This window comes from Pituophis catenifer, unplaced genomic scaffold, assembly GCF_029215685.1.
Source record: "Pituophis catenifer annectens isolate HBS135680 unplaced genomic scaffold, rPitCat1.0.hap2 SCAF_14, whole genome shotgun sequence".
NCBI classification, from domain to species: domain Eukaryota; kingdom Metazoa; phylum Chordata; class Lepidosauria; order Squamata; family Colubridae; genus Pituophis; species Pituophis catenifer.
Window position 1 is genome coordinate 15142320 of NW_027256894.1, and position 19320 is coordinate 15161639.

General features: G+C 45.0%; 1 protein-coding gene across 1 annotated transcript; it reads left to right on the forward strand.

Annotated features, from left to right (window-relative positions):
* Window positions 1–62: 62 nt before the first annotated feature.
* Window positions 63–18819, forward strand: LOC139323806 (lamin-B3-like). Its single transcript, XM_070953276.1, has 11 exons — window positions 63–430; window positions 4700–4856; window positions 6914–7039; window positions 8872–9042; window positions 10145–10249; window positions 11440–11681; window positions 12808–13057; window positions 15429–15536; window positions 16087–16203; window positions 17166–17264; window positions 18733–18819. Exons 1-11 carry the CDS (start codon window positions 63–65, stop codon window positions 18763–18765), a joined length of 1776 nt encoding a protein of 591 aa, XP_070809377.1. The 3' UTR covers window positions 18766–18819.
* Window positions 18820–19320: the final 501 nt, after the last annotated feature.

Genomic DNA, 19320 nt, shown 5'->3' on the forward strand with positions numbered 1-19320 from the left:
CAGGGCGTGTTTGCGCAAGTCCTCCTGGCCGGCCGGCTCCCTTCCTCCCTTCTTCCACCCCGATGGCCGCGGCGAGGTTTTCCACGCCGGAGTCGGACAGCGGGCTGGCCTCCGACCTCTTGTTGAGCCCCTTGGCCAGCCCCAACCTCCGGAGACCCCTGCGGGAGAAGGAGGAGCTGCGCCAGCTCAACGACCGCCTGGCCGCCTACATCCAACGCGTGCGGGCCTTGGAGGCGGCCAAAGCGGCGTTGCATCACCGCCTGGGCCGGTGCGAGGAGGAGAGCAGCCACGACCTGGGCTCCCTGCGGAGCAGCTACGAGAGGGAGCTGGCCAAGGCGCGCCAGGCGCTGGAGCACCGAGCTTTGCAAGAGGCGGCCTTGCAAGCGGCGGCGGACTCGCTGGGCGAAGAGCACCGGCAGCTTCTGGCCAGGTCAGTCCCGGCTCCCCGGGGAGGCTCTTTCCAACGGGCCCCGCAAACGGCTGGGGTTCCCACGACCGGCGCGTCCCCGGAGAAGTGGTAAAACGCGGATGGTTGAGGCCGGTTGCTTCGCCCCCTCGGCCCTGTTGTGCCAAAGCAGGATCCTTTATAAGCCACAATTTAATTTAATTTAATTTAATACATCATATTTCTATGCCACCCAACTCTCTAGGGAGTTATCAACACAACGCGGCAGTGACACCCACCAAAAATGAAACTGGGGTAGAATAGAGTAGAGCGAATCAGCTGGAAGGGACCTTGGAGGTCATCTAGTCCAACCCCCTGCTCAAGCAGGAGAACCTATATACCATTTCAGATACGTGAGGGTCTAGTCTGGTCTTAAAAACATCCGGTGATGGATCGCCCACGATTTCTGGAAGCGATGCGTGGGATTTCTGTGTTGATGCTGGCTGTGGAATTCTGGGGATTGAAGTCCGCACATCTGGGTGGGTGTAATGTAGGTAAATGCGAGTCCAGCTGGATGATCACTGAAGGGTCCTCTTTATTCATAGTATGGTAAGAAAGGAAATGTGCTTGTTTGAGGGAAGCCAGTTATCTCCAGTTGAAAGGAGAGAATTCCTTTGAAGTAGAAACATTCACAGAGGGGCCCCTCAGTTGTCAGAGATACAAACGTTTGATGATATACAGTTTGAAGGTTAAAGAGATCAAGTATGACCACATGTAATATTAACAAGAGATAATTTGAATCTATGCTTCAGTAATTTACATGAAGAATTATGACTGTTGGCAAAAAATAATATGAAACAGTAATTAGGAAATGTCAATTAAAAATGACAAATGTATATGATCATATGAATTGCTGAGTTAACAGAATCCTTTGTCTTAGAAGGGTATAAAAACCATTGTACCTAATTTCTGTCTTTGTTCAACGCTTCATGTACAGAGCTTTGAACCTATTGCGCAATATACATTGTCTCTGGTTAACCCAGAAAAGTTGTGTTGGTCTTATTAAATCCACAAGAGGTGGGAGTGGAAGGGAAGCCGAGTTCCCACAACCCGCTCAATAAACCCTTGGCTTTATTTTCACCCATTAGGCTACTTGGATAAATTGGATGAGAACTAGATTGTTGGCTAAGGGGCTGGCTTCGAAACCAGGTGGCAGTGAGTTCTAGGCCTTTCCCTTTGAAGGAACAGGGTGGGAGGAAAAATATACATGGTTGCTTAGGAGTAAGAGACAACTATAGACATGGTTGCTTAGGAGTAAGACGCAACGTGGTGACACATGATCTGTCAATAGGCATAAAAGGTGGCTTGGGTGCTTTGGGGCCAGTCCTTCGCCCGCTCAACCCGTCCCTCCTCACAGGGTTATTGTTGGGAAAATATATAGCAATAGCAATAAGACTTATATACCACTTCACAGTGCTTTTACAGCCCTCTCTAAGCGGTTTACAGAGTCAGCCTATCGCCCCCAACAATCTGGATCCTCATTTTATCCACTGAGTCAACCTTGAGTTGATCGGGATCGGAACTCCTGGCTGTGGGCAGAGTTAGCCTGCAATACTGCACTCTAACCACTGTGGCACCACAGCTCTTAATAGCAATAGCTATTTAGATTTAGATTTATATACTGTTTCACAATGTTTTTATAGCTGTCTCGTAAGTGGTTTACAGAGTCAGTCTATTGCCCCCAACAATCTGGGTCCTCATTTTACCGATCTTGGAAGGATGGAAGGATGAATCAACCTTGAGCCTGGTGAGACTCAAACTGCCAAATTGCAGGCAAACAGCAGACAGCAGAAATAGCCTGCAGTACTGCACCCTAACCACTGCGCCACCGTGGCTCTATATCCATATTATCTATCTATCGCTAAACTGTGAGTTACTAGATAAAATTGCTAAAGTCATCCAAAAGGTTGAGTCAAAAACAGACAAGCCATAATAATAAAGAAACTCAGCTTGAGATTTTTTATTTTTGCATTTGTTAAGTAGGTGTCTAGTTACTGTTACTGTTACTGTTGCCTGGACCTTGTCTCAATACTAAAACTGTTAAAAGACTTGTCATATTTGTAACCATATAGGCTTCTGTTTGTGAACAATCCTGGGTAAACTTATTCAAAACCAATCCCTCTGGGCAAAATTCACCCTCGGTTGAATTTTTCAATCCTTGCAGACCGACAGCAAAATTCAGCCATTTTTGAATTAGGCAATTCATGATCTCTCCATTAGTTGTTTAATCTGGAAAACGCAAATCATCATTTCTGATTTGCCAATTTGGGATATAAGAAATAACCCCTCTCCATATTGGAGAATTGTGGACCGATAAAATATGGATAAATGTTTGCAAATTGTGATGTTCTTTAAAACAGGTATAACTTCGTTGCGAGTTGGTAAATATTAGCAGCAAAGTAGCTCTTTTTCAATGACAATCCTGAAAATAAAGGATTTTTCCGGAAAAGTTGGGGAACCCTATCCTAAGTTCCCTAAAACCTTACCTGTCTATTCCCAAGAGTAGGCAAGCAGTCTAGAGAGATACCTGTATTATAGGCAAAATACAATAAAATAGTTTGATCTCTACATATCGTGTTTCCCCGAAAATAAGACCCTCTCTTATATTTTTTTGAACCCTGAAATAAGCGCTTGGCCTTATTGCCATGTGCTCAAAACCCAATTGGGTTTATTATCAGGGGATGTCTTATTTTGGGGGTAACAGGGTAGGTGGATCCAGTTGTTTGCACCTGACATTACTGCAATATATGAACCTGGCCTTTTTTAACGTTATCAATAAAATGCAAATAGTACTGCACATGTGCCTCTACTGATTGCATGACTAATAAAAAAAGCATAATCTGGGTGACTGAGGAAGGATAGTGGCCCCTGAGGGCCAAAATTCCTCAGAGCTTTTCTTTTCCAGTTATCCTGTTAAGATTCTCTGCTGAGAAGGCAGTTGCCATGGACACAAATGCTGATTTAGCATTTGTCCTACCCAGTAGCAGTCTAGCCTATATCCTCCCTGTCTGTCTGAGAGTGAACATGGTGGCATAGTGGCTGTCCAGATAATGTATAATCCTGGTTAATTTAACCTTGGTTACTGGAACTGGGTTTCTATGTATGCTACAATCACAGGGTGCAGTGTGGTTGATTGTCGTGTTGTTCAGTCTGTCACATGGCTCCGACAATATTATTGATATTTCTTTTATAGATTTGTGAAGTATCATTTGGTAAAATTGGATCTCTCTGCTTTGATTATCTTCTGGGATTTTATGTTCAGAAGTTTAGAGGCTGGACTGGCATTTCACACTATGCTAAACCAGGGGTGTTAAACTCAACCCCTGGGGGGCTGGATCCGGCCCGTGGGGTGCTTAAATCTGGACAATGGGGCTGCCCTGGAAACAACAAAGGGCCAGCCCACGGTGCCTCTGCCAGCGAAAAAGGAGCTTGGGAGGACCACGTGTGGCCCTTCCAAGCTCCATTTTCGCTGGCAGAGGGTTGCAGGAGGCCATCACAGTCAAAAATGGAGCTTGGGAGCCCATTTTCGCTGGCAGAGTGCTCGGGCCACCACAGACACTGCCCCGACATGAGTGACATCATGTTGGCCATGCTCACCCTAGATCCTCCGAGGTTAAACACAACCCTGATGCGACCCCCCCCCCCAATGAAATCGAGTTTGACACCCCTGTGCTAAGCTGTGGTTTTGTGGAATCAGTACAGAGGCCTGATCCACACCATCTCCTAAACCAGGGATCAGCAACTCGTGGCTCTGGAGCCGCATGTGGCTCTTTTATCCCTCTGCTGCGGCTCTATTTCACTGGTCGGCACCAAAATTTTGAGAGGAGCTTCCGGTTTTTTTGGGGGGGGGAAGCATGGCATGCCAGGAGGAGACTCTATGGCAAAGGGTGGGTTTTCTGGTCAGCTCCACAATTGATAGGGCTTTCGGTTAGGACTGGGAGCGGAAAAAGGACGCCGTACTAGGAGGAGACTCTATGGTGGGGGAACCAGACTTCCGGTTGGGTGTAGAATTGACTGGGGGGCTTCCGATTAGGACCTTTGTGGCTCTTTGAGGATTTAAGGTTGCCGACCTAAATGTAACTCATGGGCTAAATTCATGCGACGAGCAAAACAACCAATGTGCAAACTTTACGGTTTAGTGTGCTAGACAAGCAAGCGATCAGCTAGCATTCCAAAACCAAGCTTGAAGCTGTTTTAAAGAACACACCTTAAGATGCCAAGAAATCTTCTGATGCAACTCAATTTTGTTTGCAGGAACGCTAAAAAAGAAAATGAATTGAGCTCAGCCGTCGCTCGAGCGAAGGATCTGGATGCTCGGCTAAACTCCAGGGAGGCTGAACTGGCGACCGCATTACACGCGCAGCAGAGTTTGGAGAAAGAGCTTCAAGAATCCAAGGATCAAACAACTTCTGTAAGGGCTTGTTGAGCGAAATCTCAACCGTCTTGTTAAAATTGTGGGGGCTGGTCTTTATTATCTATACTGCATATTTATTTTGCTTTTGGGTTTATTTTGCTGTGTTGAATGGGGGGATTCTGGATCTCTGAATGGGGGAAATCTGGATTCTCACAGTACAGGTAATGTCAGCATTCTGATGCTGCCATAAAAAGATGAGGCTTGACTTTTCATTTACTTATTTTCTCTGTAGACAATTTCCCCTAGGAGATGGGATGGGGGGGGAAAACATTCCTGTGGGGTGAGGTCAGAAGCTGGGGAGACTGACTTGGAAGATGGCCAATGAGAAGATGAGAATTGGGGAACGGAAAGGGAAGGGTTTGGGGGGTTAGAGGGTTAGTATTGGCTATGACGAAGTCGGGGCCAGATCTGTCGTATTCAATAAATGGAATATTTCAGCAAAGATTAATTGTTTGGGAGTGCAATTTATTTGAGATGACATCAAAACCTGACAGATAAGTCCTCGACTTACAACCACAACTGAGCCCAAAATTTCCATCGCTAAGGCGAGACAGTTGTTAAGTGAGTTTTGCTCCATTTTACAACCTTTCTTGCCACGGTTGTTAAGTGAGTCACTGCAGTTGTTAAGTTAGCAACATGGTGGTGAAGCGAATCTGGCTTCCCCGTTGACTTTTGCTGTCAAGAAGATTGCCCAACAGGATCACATGACCCCGGGACATTGCAACCGTCATAAATATGAGTCAGTTGCCAAGCAGCTGAATTTTGATCAGGTGACTATGAGGATGCTACAATGGTCGTAAGTGTGAAAAATGGTCGTGAGACACTTTTTTCAGGGCCGTTGTATCTTTGAACAGTCACCAAACAAACTGTAAGTCAAGGACTTACCTGTATCTGGGTTTGATTTCCTTGTGAATGAGGTCGACGGAGGCACACAGTTTTCTATAATTGGGGAGGAGTATTCACAATCAAAAAGGGATGCAGTGGCTCAGTGGCTAAGATGCTAAGCTTGTCAATCAAAAGGTCGGCAGTTCAGCGGTTCGAATCCCTAGTGCCACGTAACGGGGTGAGCTCTGCCAACCTAGCAATTTGAAAACACATAAAAAATGCAAGTAGAAAAATAGGGACCACCTTTGGTGGGAAGGGAACAGCGTTCCGTGCGCCTTTGGCGTTTAGTCATGCCGGCCACATGACCACGGAGACGTCTTCGGACAGCGCTGGCTCTTCGGCTTTGAAACGGAGATGAGCACCGCCCTGTAGAGTCGGGAACGACTAGCACATATGTGCGAGGGGAACCTTTACCTTAATCACAATCGTATCATTTGACCTTGAATGGACTTTCAACTTAAAAAGACACCCAGCCATCAGTCAAATCCCCTCCCATCCACCGAGCTCCACAATCATGCCACTCTTGGATGGCACTAAAAGTTTCAAAAAAACAAAATGACCTCATCCAAAAATGAATCTTCATTTGCTTTCCTAAGCACTCAGCTTGAAACGCCGTAGAACAAGCGTACTCATATATCATGGAGAAGAGATGTCAGCTATCTAATCCATGCTGGTTTAGGAATCTCCGCTGATGCCAACATCTTCATTAAGTTGCTTGTACTCCATGGCTTATTACCTGGCAGTTCTAGTTGGGTTAGTGAAATGATGTCCTGATACACAAAGTTGGCTTAGAACCACACAGTATGCCAAGCCAAAATAAACTACATTACATATTTTAGGGTGTGAACCTAATCGGTCTTACATGCTGAAAAACATGGCAACGCGTGTTTGCTTTATCTACAATTAGTAAGACTAACAAAAGCTCGGATGCTGTTTTATGGCCTAAAATGATCTGTTGGAATAAGGCTGACTTGAAATAGTTTGCCTTTAGGCTACACAGAGGAGGTGAATCTTGAAAGACAGGTAGATTAACTTCAGACAAAGTCTTAGCTGAAAATCCTAACTCCAAAAATCCTAACCTTTGGATAACTTAAAAAGGGTGCAAATGCTTCCTTGAGCATAGCGAATGTTTTTTTTTTGTTTTGTTTTGTTTTTTAATCCTTTCCTAGCTTAAAGAGCTGCTGAAAAGTTCCAGAAATGAACTTCAGAATGAGAAGCTGAAAAGAGCAGAGTTGGAAAATCAAGTGAAATCTTTCCGAGAACAAGTGGCGTTTCTGAAGAGCTTCCATGAAAATGTATGTATTGTCAGCCCAAAATGCCGATTTGACCCATTCCATTAGAGCAGAGGCCTGCAACCTTAAACACTCAAAGAGCCATTTGGACCCGTTTCCCACAGAAGAGAAAACACCGGGAGTCACAAAACCCTTCCCGTGCCTGACTATTTCTTGAGCAGCCACAAAACTGGCATATGTAGTTGAATTAAACATTCTGTTTTCTTCTGAAACTTTTCTTTTCTTGGATTTCTCCATGGTTGGCCTAACGGGGGTTGAAAAGCTCAATAAATTGCGTGCCAGTGGGTGTCGCACATTGGTGGTTGTGACACATATTTTGAGTGATAGGGAGCCGCAGCAGAGGGGTTGAAAGAGCCACATGTGGCTCCAGAGCCACAGGTTGCTGACTCCTGCGTTAGAGCAAGGGGTGTCAAATTCGATTTGAGGGCCGCATCAGGATTGTGTTTGACTTTGGGGGGAGGCAGAGGGCATGGCTAGCTCACCATCACTTGTATCGGGGGCGCCTGTAGTGGCCTGAGCGCTCTGCCAGCGGAAAAGGGCTCCCCAGCTCCATTTTTGGCTGCCATGGCTCCCTGCAACCCTCTGCCAGGCACATGCACCCCTCCCAAGCTCCGTTTTCTCTAGCAGAGGCACTGCGGGCCGGTCCTTTGCTGTTTTCAGGGCGGCCCCGCAGGCCAGATCTAAGTACCCCCGCATGCCAGATTTGGCCCCCGGGTGTTGTGACCCTGACTCCCGAGCCTGTCCTAACAGAGGAAGAAGACTCAGAAGGTGATGGGGAGGAACTGACAAGGCCTCCCTCTCCAGGACCCTCCTCTCTGGCAATGCCTCAGGTTCCATCCAAAGGCCAAGAGGAACAGCCTGGGATATGCCAGGAGGAAAGCATATTGGAACAACAACAGATAGGGAGCGAGGATGATGAATCCTGGCTTGATCCCAGGCAGCGTCGGAGGGAGAAGCGTGCGCAGCAACAAAAGAGGCGTGGGAGGGCCAGAGATTGAGCTGAGTCACTGAGCCACACCCCACAAGGAATAAAAGTGCGTGTGATTGCTCTTCAGGCTTTGTGACGGTCAAAGTTAAAAACCTGAGAGTCACATCACGTTACCTGAAATCTGGCTTGTGCATATTTGGATTGGACCTTGGCTAACTTGCTTCGTGGATTACTTTTTGCTGCTGAACTGGACTGAGGATAAACTCTCTCTTGCTTACTGTGAGTGAAAACTGACTTGGCAGGCATTTCGCAGTTTACTGCCAAAACTCTTATCTGCAAGGGTTTCTAATCTGATTGCTTAATAAAATCTTGGCAGGCGTGCCTGGTTGTGTGTTTGCCTGTGTGGGGAAGGGGGACAGAACACCAGGCCTTGAGTCTGACATCCCTGTTGTAAGCCATCAATGTAGGCAGCAGTCCATAGCTTATGAAATGAGTTAAACTGTCATTCCCCCAAATTTGCAGTCTAGAATCTGACCATCAAAGAGATGTGAGAAGCAAGAGTAATAAGAGAAGATTCCAATTAGAAGAGAATTTGAACTAACCATGCACTGATGATGTTACCTAGTCAGGTAACAAAATGTCTGCAGGAAAACAACCAAGCTCAGACAGCACCAAGGATCCCACTGTTCCAATTAAGCAACCAAAGACCAAGTGGCATCACTTAAATTTTACAAAAGATGAGGAGAATGTCTTTATGGATTTGCATTAGGAATATCCAAACTTAGCCCACAAGTTACTTGGGGGTGGGGTGGGGTGAATCCAGATTTGTCAGTTGAATTAAAGCTGTTGTTTAGGGATTAAGTTAACAACATTCTTCCTTTGCAACTCTCTTTCTTTCTCCTCTCAGGAACTCAAGAACAAGAAGCAACTTTACGAGAATAGGATTCAAGGGATTGTATCTGGCCGTCAACAGGAATATGATGCTAAACTAATGAATTCTCTCCAGGAGCTCAGAAAAGAGCATGAACAACAAATCAAGGAATACAAAGATCATGTGGAACAAAATTTCCAAGCCAAAGTGAGTTAAATGGGAAGAATCTTAAGGGAAAATGTTGTGTTGTCTACTCAAAGCCATGTATTTCCATGGACCAGTTTTTCTTTTGAGGACTAGCTGATAACCCGGCAATGCCCGGTATCTATTTATCCCAATCCCCCTTAACAGATGGAGCACCATTGTGGAGTACTGTGAAGCTGTTACCATGGCAACTCCATTGTGCTGTACAGTAGAAGCCATTTTAAGACACAACAGGCTGTATCTTAACAGAACTTGAATCTTAAATTCACACTATCCCTGTCAAAAGTACTGTGATTTGACACTATAGATATAATTCATTCATTTTCATTTCAGCGGCCCAGGCGTTCCAGAGTTATGCTGGAACACACACACACACACACACACACACACACACACTGAGGGGTGTTAGGGGTGTCCTACCCCCCACAATATTTCTTTCCAGAGAGTAAGTCATTTGCGTACCAAGTTTGGTTGAAATTGCTCAAGGCGTTCCAGAGTTATGCTGGAACACACACATAAAGTCATTTATATATATAGATAGATTAAAATAAACAATTCTAAAACCAATGATGAGGAATTTATAACTCTACAACTCAAAGCAACCCTAATCAGTGGTGAAGAATGCTGGAACATCAGCAACTTCTGAAAGGCCATAAGTCTTCATTATTAAAGGAGCCAGAAGCTGGTTAGTTGGTTGAGTCTAGAAATTAAATCCATAGTTGAGCCATGGAACATTGAAAGGAATGATTTGGGGATGGTTGGGAAGATGACGTATGGGAAAACGGAGGTCTACAGTTTATGAAGGAGGGCATTTTGTAAGATTGAGATGAATCTCAAGCCACTGAATAGAGACAATAAGGAACACCAAGTTAAAATATTTGGGGGAATCTAGAAAATAGATTCCTGAATTTAAAACATCCCTTGGGATAATTTTTGGATGCAATTTGGATGAAAATATGAAAAGAAACAATACATTTACTTTCAAATATATGGAACTTTATAATAGCAAACACACATTCTGAAAGTCAGAAATAGTTTTATAGTTTCCTGTTTGTAGATAGGAATATGCTACAGCGAACATTATTAACCCAAACTATTTTTGCAGGTAGAAAATGCACTCCTTTATGCTGAAAAGAAGCATGATCTTGCTACTTCTGTTCAAGAGGAACTGAAAAAAACGAAACTGAAGGTTGATAATCTCATATCACAGGTAAACCGAAAAACCAGGCAAAACTAGACATACGCAATGGTGTAGTAGATGCCTCTTGGGTTTTCTATTAGGAAGGATATTTTATTAGTTCATCAAAATCTAAAATACAGAAATGCAAATAAAAATAAAAATAAAAATAAGGGGGAAATAAGTGGGAAAAGGAGGGACGCGGTGGCTCAGTGGCTAAGATGCTGAGCTTCTTGATTGAAAGGTTGGCAGTTCAGCGGTTCGAATCCCTAGTACCACATAATGGGGTGAGCTCCTGTTACTTGTCCCAGCTTCTGCCACCCTAGCAGTTCGAAAGCACTTAAAAAATGCAAGTAGAAGAAAAGGGACCACTTTTGGTGGGAAGGCAACAGTGTTCTGTGCACCTTTGGCATTTAGTCATGCTGGCCACATGACCACGGAGACATCTTTGGACAGTGCTGGGTCTTCGGCTTTGAAACGGAGGTGAGCACCGCCCCCTAGAGTTGGGAACGACTAGCACATATGTGCGAGGGGAACCTTTACCTTTACCTTTAAGGGAGAAAAGGGGGAAGAGAAAAAAGTATAGGGTAAAAGGGGAGAGAAAAAGAAAAGTATTAACTTCCAACTCCTTTTGGTGCAAATAGAATAAGGTAGTAGCATAACACCTCAATTTTTTACTTTTATATAGTAAAAATAGAAATAGAAATACAGTAGCACTTAGACTTATATAGTGCCACCACGGCCCTTCCTTCCTTCCTTCCTTCCTTCCTTCCTTCCTTCCTTCCTTCCTTCCTTCCCACTTTAGCAATAGCACGTAGACTTATATACCGCTTCATAGTGCTTTACAGCCCCCTCTAAGTGGTTCACAGAGTCAGCCCCCAACAATCTGGGTCCTCATTTTACCGACCTCAGAGGGATGGAAGGCTGAGTCAACCTTGAGCCGGTCAGAATCGAACGCTTAGCAGCGGGCAGAGTTTAGCCTGCAATACTGCATTCTAACCACTGTGCCACCTTGGCTAGCATAAGAATACCTACTAGCCATTTCTATAACAACAAACCTTCCTAATGAGCAAAACCCAAACGAAAAGTTTCAACGCTCATTTTTGGGCCTCTTCAGTCTTCTCAAAAGAGGTGTCTTCTCTTAGAACCAGTCTGTTCTTAGCTCTGTCGCTCGAGCCTCAAGTGCCTAACCTTAAAAAAAACACATTTCTGTAAAATCCAAGAACATCGGATTGCAAGCCAGGATCAAAGAGCTGGAGACTAAGTTAAAGGAACTGCAGAGAGTGATCGATACCGAGCGTGACTCCTCCAAAAGACGCCTAGCGGAAAAAAACAGAGAGATGGCAGAGATGCAGCAACAGATGCAGTCCCAGCTGGATGAATACGAGCATCTGTTGGATGTGAAGTTGGCCCTGGATCTTGAGATCAATGCCTATAAGATGTTGCTGGAAGGAGAAGAAAAACGGTAAGCTTGGAAATCGCCTCTCAGTAAGTATACATTGTTGATTTACAACAGTTCGTTTAGCAATAGCCCTTAGACTTATATATCGCTTCACAGTGCTTTTACAGCCCTCTCTCAGCGGTTTATAGTCAGCCTATTGCCCCCAACAATCTGGGTCCTCATTTTACCCACCTGGGAAGGATGGAAGGCTGAGTCAACCTTGAGCCTGATGAGATTCAATCTGCCAAATTGCAGGCAGCCGGCAGGCAGCAGAAGCGGCCTGCAGTACTGCATTCTAACCACTGGGCCACCACGTCTCTTGAAATCTAAACCTGGATCTCCAATCCCAGTACAACACTTTAACCCCCATGCTACATGGTCTCCCACACTTCCTGACCAACAGGCCTACTAATTATTAAATTAACTCTTAATCCGGTTTGCAGGATGCATTAAACCCAATAGACTAAATTCACACAAGATGCAAAATCAGAATAGCAATAGCACTTAGACTTATATACTGCTTCGCAGTGCCTTTTACAGCCCTCTCTAAGCGGTTTACAGAGTCAGCAATCTGGGTTCTCATTTTACCGACCTCGGAAGGATGGAAGGCTGAGTCAACCTTGAGCCTGGTGAGATTCGATCTGCTAAATTGCTGGCAGCCAGCAGTCAGCAGAAGTAGCCTGTAGTACTGCATTTTAACCACTGGGCTACCGTGGTTCTCAAAGTGACTTTCAAAGTCACTAGGCACTAGGAAAAGTCACTTATTACCGTTTTTTCACCCTTAAAACCATTGCGGCATCTCCATGGTCATGTGACTAAAATTCAGAAGCTTGCCAACTGACTCCTATTTTATGACGGTCGCAGTGCCCCGCGGTCATGCGATCCCCTTTTGCGACCTTCCAACAAGCAAAGTCAAAGAGGAAGCCAGATTCACTTAACAACCGTGTTACTAATTTAACAACTGCTGTGATTCACTTAACAAATGTGGCAAGAAAGGTGGTAATATGAGAGAAAGCTCACTTGACACATTTCTCACTTAGCAGGCTAAATTCTAGGCTCAACTGCGGTTGTAACTCGAGGACTAGCTGTATCTTCTTAATCTAGCTTTGTGGCTTTTTAAGAGTGACTTTTTTGTGTGTTTCTTCGGTAGTTTGAAACTCTCCAAATTCTCCTTGGAAAGTGGGGAAGCGGAGAAGAGAAGCGATGGGAGTTGGACCACCGTAAGTCATGGCCACCGCCTCTTCTTGCAAGGAAAGAAACGGAAACGCGCCTCGGCCAAGAAACAGGCTCACAGCCTGAGCTTCAAAGTGGTCCAGCGAGCATCTTCTTCAGGGAGCATCTCCATCGAAGACATTGACATGGAAGGAATGTTCATCAAAATTAAAAACAATTCTGATAAGGTAAAACCATCCATCTCTGGGTTTTTCCAACACCTGAATATCTGTTTCCATCTGGAAAAAAGTTATTTTGGGAACACAGGTAGCCCCCAACTTACAACCGTTCGTTTAGTGACTGTTCAAAATTACTGTTCTGACCCAGCTCCCCAAACACGACAAACCCTCTGATGTGAACTCAAAAGATTCCTTTATTATGAATGCCGGCAGCCCTGGCAACAAGTTTCTCTTGCAGGCTAACAAGTCTGTCCACCCGGGACATGAATAGTTGTGTGCCACACCTATTCATCTCCGCCCCCTGCCTTTTATCCCCAGAGCTAGGGTGGGGCCTCATTAGCAGTGGTGGCTCCTCCTTCCCCAGGATCGGCCCATAGATTTCCACTGCTCTCCTCTGCTCTGCCTTCTGTGCGTCAGGCACTGGACCCAGCTGTTCCTCCTCTTCCTCATCAACCACCTCCAGACCTGGGGGCTGTTGACTCTCCATCTGAGGGCTGATGGATGACTCAGGCTCCACCCCTGTCTCTCTCTCTCTTTCTCTGACAGCTCCATTCCCTCTTCCCTCTCGGAGCTCCCAGGTTGCCCTGATGCTGACCCCAACTCCCACACGCCTCTTCCTCCTCTGATTCAGCTGCTGGAGAGGTTGGCAGCCAACAGGCCACAACAATTACAACGGCACTGTAAAAAGGGATTTAAAACCAGTCCTTGCACTTAGAACCATTGCAAAATTTCCATGGTCATGTGATGAAAATTTGTGCGCTGGGCAACCGGCATGTAGTTAGGATGGTTGCAGCATCCGAGGGTCACATGATCATCATGTGCGACCTTCCCAGCTGGCTTCCGGCAAGCAAAGTCAATGGGACAAGCCAGATTCGCTTAACAATCACGGGAGTCACTTAACAACTGCAGCGGTGGCAGAAGAGTCTGTAAAATCGGGCATAACTCGCTGACTTGCTCAGCAGTGGAAATTCCGCTCTTAGTTCTGGTCATAAGTCGAGGGATACCTAAAGATTCTTTGTTTGGAAAGAAAAGAATGGCTTGACTTGTGTCCTTCATAAATCCGATGGTTTTCAAATTTGGGATGGGATCGTAGTCCCGGAATTCTTAGCAATAGCACTTAGATTTATATACCGCTTTACAGTCCTTTACAGCCCTCTCTAAGTGGTTTACAGAGTCAGCATATGGCCTCCAACAATCTGGGTCCTCATTTTACTAACCTCGGAAGGATGGAAAGTTGAGTCAACCTTGAGGATCGAACTCCAGGTTGTGGGCAGAATTTGCCTGCAATGCTGCACTTAAACCACTGGGATACCCTTTAGACAGGAAGTGATTAAAAATGCAAAGGGGGAGATATGCTGTTTCTCCCAGACCAATTGCCCCCCTTCTATCGGCATAGAAATGCGATAAATTAAATTAAATTAAATTAAATTCTAATCTGGCTTTCTTGGAATGAAGAGTCATTGCAAAGAGGATACGTGAGGGCAGAAACGAAGTCGGTGTGATAATAAAACTTCGCTTCTGGGAATACAAGTAATTCCTAATTTACAACCATTCCTTTTAACGGCTGTTCAGAATCAAGAGTGGAGAAACTCAACTTGGATTAGGAGTAGAGAAACTCCACTTCAGGACCATCTCTGGAACGAGCTCCCCCCAGAGATACGGAAGATCCCGGATCTACGCACCTTCCGCCACGCTCTTAAGACCTTTTTATTTCACCAGGCTGGTCCGGCCTAACGTTTTCCATTCTTTTTTTAATGTAAATTTGAATGCAAATTTTAATTTGTTCTTAACCTGGGGTTTTAAATTTGTCTTGGGCTAAATTGATTTAATTCGATTTTATTTCTGCTCTTAATTTTTGTATTTTACGTGTTTTATTCTGTGCCTGTTCACCGCCCTGAGTCCTTCGGGAGTAGGGCGGTATACAAATTAAATAAAATGAAAAACGAAATCTTCAGTTGCAGAAGCTCACTTGGGAATATTAGACCTGCTGCTATCTCATAATTCAGCTTGCCAACCGGCCCGTTACTGGGGAAATATGGAGGAGAATACCGCCTTAAGCTTCCGAAGGAAAAGCAAAATAGAAATATAAAACATTGAGACCGCTATCAATAAATGAGCTTGTATATTCATCCAAGAATGTTCACCTACATCAGTGTTTCTCAACCTTGGTAGCTTGAAGATGGGTGGACTTCAAATCCCAGAATCCCCCAGCCAGCGCTGCTGGCTGGGGGATTCTGGGAGTTGAAATCCACCCATCTTCAAGCTTCCAAGGTTGAGAAACACTGACCTACATGCTAGAATTCTTTGGCAAAAGAAGTTAAAACGTTTTTCACCAGGGCCTTAGATCAATCTGTTTCTTAAAGGCAACTTTGGTTTCCAGGATCAACTACTAGGTGGATGGATGGTTAGGAAGCAGCACAGAAACGAATCTGACACTATGTACGAGTTTCCTGCTCAATTCATTCTTCAGGCTGGTCACGTAGTAACTGTGAGTGTTGATTTTAAGAGTCCTCTTACATTCTTGTAGGGGGAAAAACTTAAAAATGGTTTTATTTTGCTTCTCGTTGTTAAGGCTGCTTGCATAACTCTGCACATTCACTTTCACATCAGTCATAAGCCATTTAAAATCGGATTTATTTATTTATTTATTTATTTATTTATTTATTTATTTATTTATTTATTTATTTATTTATTTATTTGGTTCAATTTATATGCCGCCCTTCTCTGGAGACTCAGGGTGGCTTACAATGCGTTAAGCAATAGCCTTCATACTTTTGTATATACCTGCTTAGTAGGGCTTTCGGGGGGCCCCTAAGCAGTGTTCTTTTTTATACAAAGTCAACTTATTGCCCCCACAAACCGGGTCCTCATTTTACCTACCTCGAAAGGATGGAAGGCTGAGTCAACCTTGAGCCTGGTGAGATTCGAACTTGCAGTAATTGCAGGCAGCTGGTGTTACTTAACAGCACTTTAATCTGCTGCGCCACCAAGGCTCTAACTTTTAGAGGTTTAACTTTTGTACCATTATTTCTTTACAGATCTGGGGGAAAAATGTGGGTTTAAACCCAAGTCCTAGCACCCTGATTTGGGAATCCCAAAAGTCACGCAGACTTGGAGAGAACATCGGTATTGTTCTCCTCGACGGTGATGGGAATGTAAGTACCAAATTGACTTTACCTAATTATTACTCACAGGGGACGCGGTGGCTCAGTGGCTAAGATGCTGAGCTTGTTGATGGAAAGGTTGGCAGTTCAGCGGTTCGAATCCCCAGTGCCGCATAACGGGGTGAGTTCCCATTACTTGTCCCAGCTTCTGCCAACCTAGCAGTTCGAAAGCACGTAAAAAATGCAAGTAGAAAAATAGGGACCACCTTTGGTGGGAAAGGAACAATGTTCCATGCGCCTTTGGCGTTGAGTCATGCTGGCCACATGACCATGGAGACGTCTTTGGACAGCGCTGGCTCTTCGGCTTTGAAACGGAGATGAGCACTGCCCCGTAGAGTCAGGAACGACTAGCATATATGTGCAAGGGCAGTGGTGGGTTTCAAAAATTTTTACTACCGGTTCTGTAGGTGTGGCTTGGTGGGCGTGGCTTGGTGGGTGTGGCAGGGGAAGGATACTGTAAAATCTCCATTCCCTCCCCACTCCAGGGGAAAGTTACTTCAAAATCCCCATTTCCTCCCAATCAGCTGGCACTCAGGAGGCAGAGAATAGATGGGGGTGGGGCCAGTCAGAATTTTTACTACCGGTTCTCCGAAACTACTCAAAATTTCCGCTACCGGTTCTCCAGAACTGGTCAGAACCTGCTGAAACCCACCTGTGTGCGAGGGGAACCTTTACCTTTACCTTAATTATTACTCAGAAATCCAGTTTAGTTTGATGGTTTAAGGCACCAGCCTAGAAACCAGCAGACTTACGAGTTCTGGTTTCAAACTTAGACATTTGGGTCAGTCACTCACTCTCAGCCTAAGAAGAAGAACACAAAACCGTTGCAAAGAAAACTCTTATGGGTTTATTCAGGCAGTTGCCAGGGTGTGAAGACTAACCTGAAGGCACAAAAATATATATATTTTTAAAAAAGTTAATCAACATCTCTGTCACATGTCTTTTACTTTCAGGAGACTGCAGAAGGAATGGTCATGTATCTGGAAAGAGGAGAAGGTGATGGAGAAGTGGAAGATTCTGCAGAAGAAACAAAACTAGGGATTCATAGCCAGGTTAAGTTTAACTGAACGTCTGAATGTTGAGAATGAGAACGAGATCCTTGGATTCTTGTTTGGTTGATGGGGATGCATTTTCTTCAAACGCCAATTGGGGTTTTCGAAAGTGCATCAATATGCACATTAGTCACCCCAATGAGTCTAGACCAGTGATGGTGAACCTTTTCGGCACTGAGTGCCCAAACCCGGAATATGAGTGAATGTGCGTGTGCCAGAGCACTGGAAACCTGAAGATCAGCTGGCCAGTGCGTGCATGCCTGTTTTTTGGCCATTATTCGGGCCTGAAAACTGCCCAGAAAACTGCCTGGAATACCACCCATAAAAGGCCTGAAAATGGCTCAGAAAACAGCCCCAAAAAGACCCAGAAACGGCCTGGGTTTTGGCTGTTTTTAGGCCTTTTTCTGATGCTCTGGCGCCTGCTGGCTGTTTTTTTTGGCCTATTTTTTGGGTCAAAAACGGCCTGAAAATGGCTTGAAAAATGCCCTGAAAATCCCCAAAAACGGCCTGAAAAAAGCCTGAAAAAGGCCAGAAATCAGAAGAGTAGCTGGCGATGGTGCACATGCCCACAGAAAGGGCTCTGCGTGCCATCTCTGGCACGCGTGCCATAGATTCGCCATCACTGTTCTAGACTGTCCCAACTTGTGCTAACGGAAGAGGCCTGCTACGCAATTCCAGCAGGTAGGGTGTCAAGGAGAAGAGCCTTTTCTGTGGTGGCCCCAACCCTGTGGAACACTCTACCACCACAGGTGGTGAGGACTGCGCCCTCCCTTTTGGCCTTCCGAAGGGCATTAAAAGACTGACTCATTTTTTTCCGGTTGGCTTGGGGCTTCCAGCTCATTGCCGGAGGTGGTTGACAGAGTAAGAAGATCTCATCCAGAGGTGGTCTCACATAAAGTTTACCACCGGTTCGCTGCGCACTGAAAATGTGAGCATGCGCCTTCCGTGCGGCCTTGCGTCCATGCATGCGGCTTAGAAAACATTATCTAAGTAGGACAGCATAGAGCCAGGTCGCCACAACCGGCTCGCCCGAACCGGCTGGATACCACCACCGATCTCCTTCCCATGTCATCCATCTCCTTGATTTTAGATGGGTTTTTTTTTTACATAGTTTTAAAAGTTTAAAATTCCTATTTATCTTTTTTATGGTTTGTAAGCCACCCAGAGTCACCTTATCAGAGCGGCCTACCAATTTAATAAATGAATAATGGAGTAATGTCCTCCTCATCTCTTTGACATACTCAGGATTAAAAAAAGAAATGATAGCAACTCTGGGGGTTCTTAGGAATCTTGCAAACTTACCAAAGGAGATGAGAACTATTCCCACCCACCCACCTCCCAATATTGCTCAGCCGGGCTGTAAACTTGGCTTATGAACACTACTTGTGTACTGAAATAATTGTGCAAATCCATACGACCCTCCAAGCCAGAAATCATCAGGTCTAAGCTTGTCTGTTTCTTCCCGCAGCAGAACGAGACCAGCAGCTGTCCCATAATGTAACTGGAACTTGGTGCCTTACTTGATAAGCTTAAAACGGGGATGCCCAGAATTGAAAATTGCTCCAGAGATGTTTGGCTCCACCCGGAGAGTTGATGCTGTAACTTTTCCTTCGTCCTTCTCGACTTCAAGGACAAGATGGCTTGTGACTCCTCACGGCCAACTAGGGAAAGACTTATATGCAAGGATTAAGGCAGATGAATACCGTCTTGAGTATGACTATCTTGAAGTTGCCTCTATGAGCCTTAAGAGACCTTCTCTTTTTTTCTGCTATGAACAAAGCAAGAACCTCATCTTGCTAAATTAGAAGGATAGTAAATGCACTGTGTTGTTTAATCAAGTGCCCGGTCCTTGGTTAACTTGGTTGCTTATTTTGCACAAAGTGTGACCTTTTGCAGGAAGTCTCTCAACCTTCTCATTCCTCTATAAATCCTTATATGTATCCAAACAAAAGCTCAACTTTTGCAATGCCAGTTTTGCAATTCTAGTTTCCTTCAATAGCTGGGGAGATGTTCCAACAACCAGGCCACGTTAAGGAATTCCTTTTGCTCCAATTAT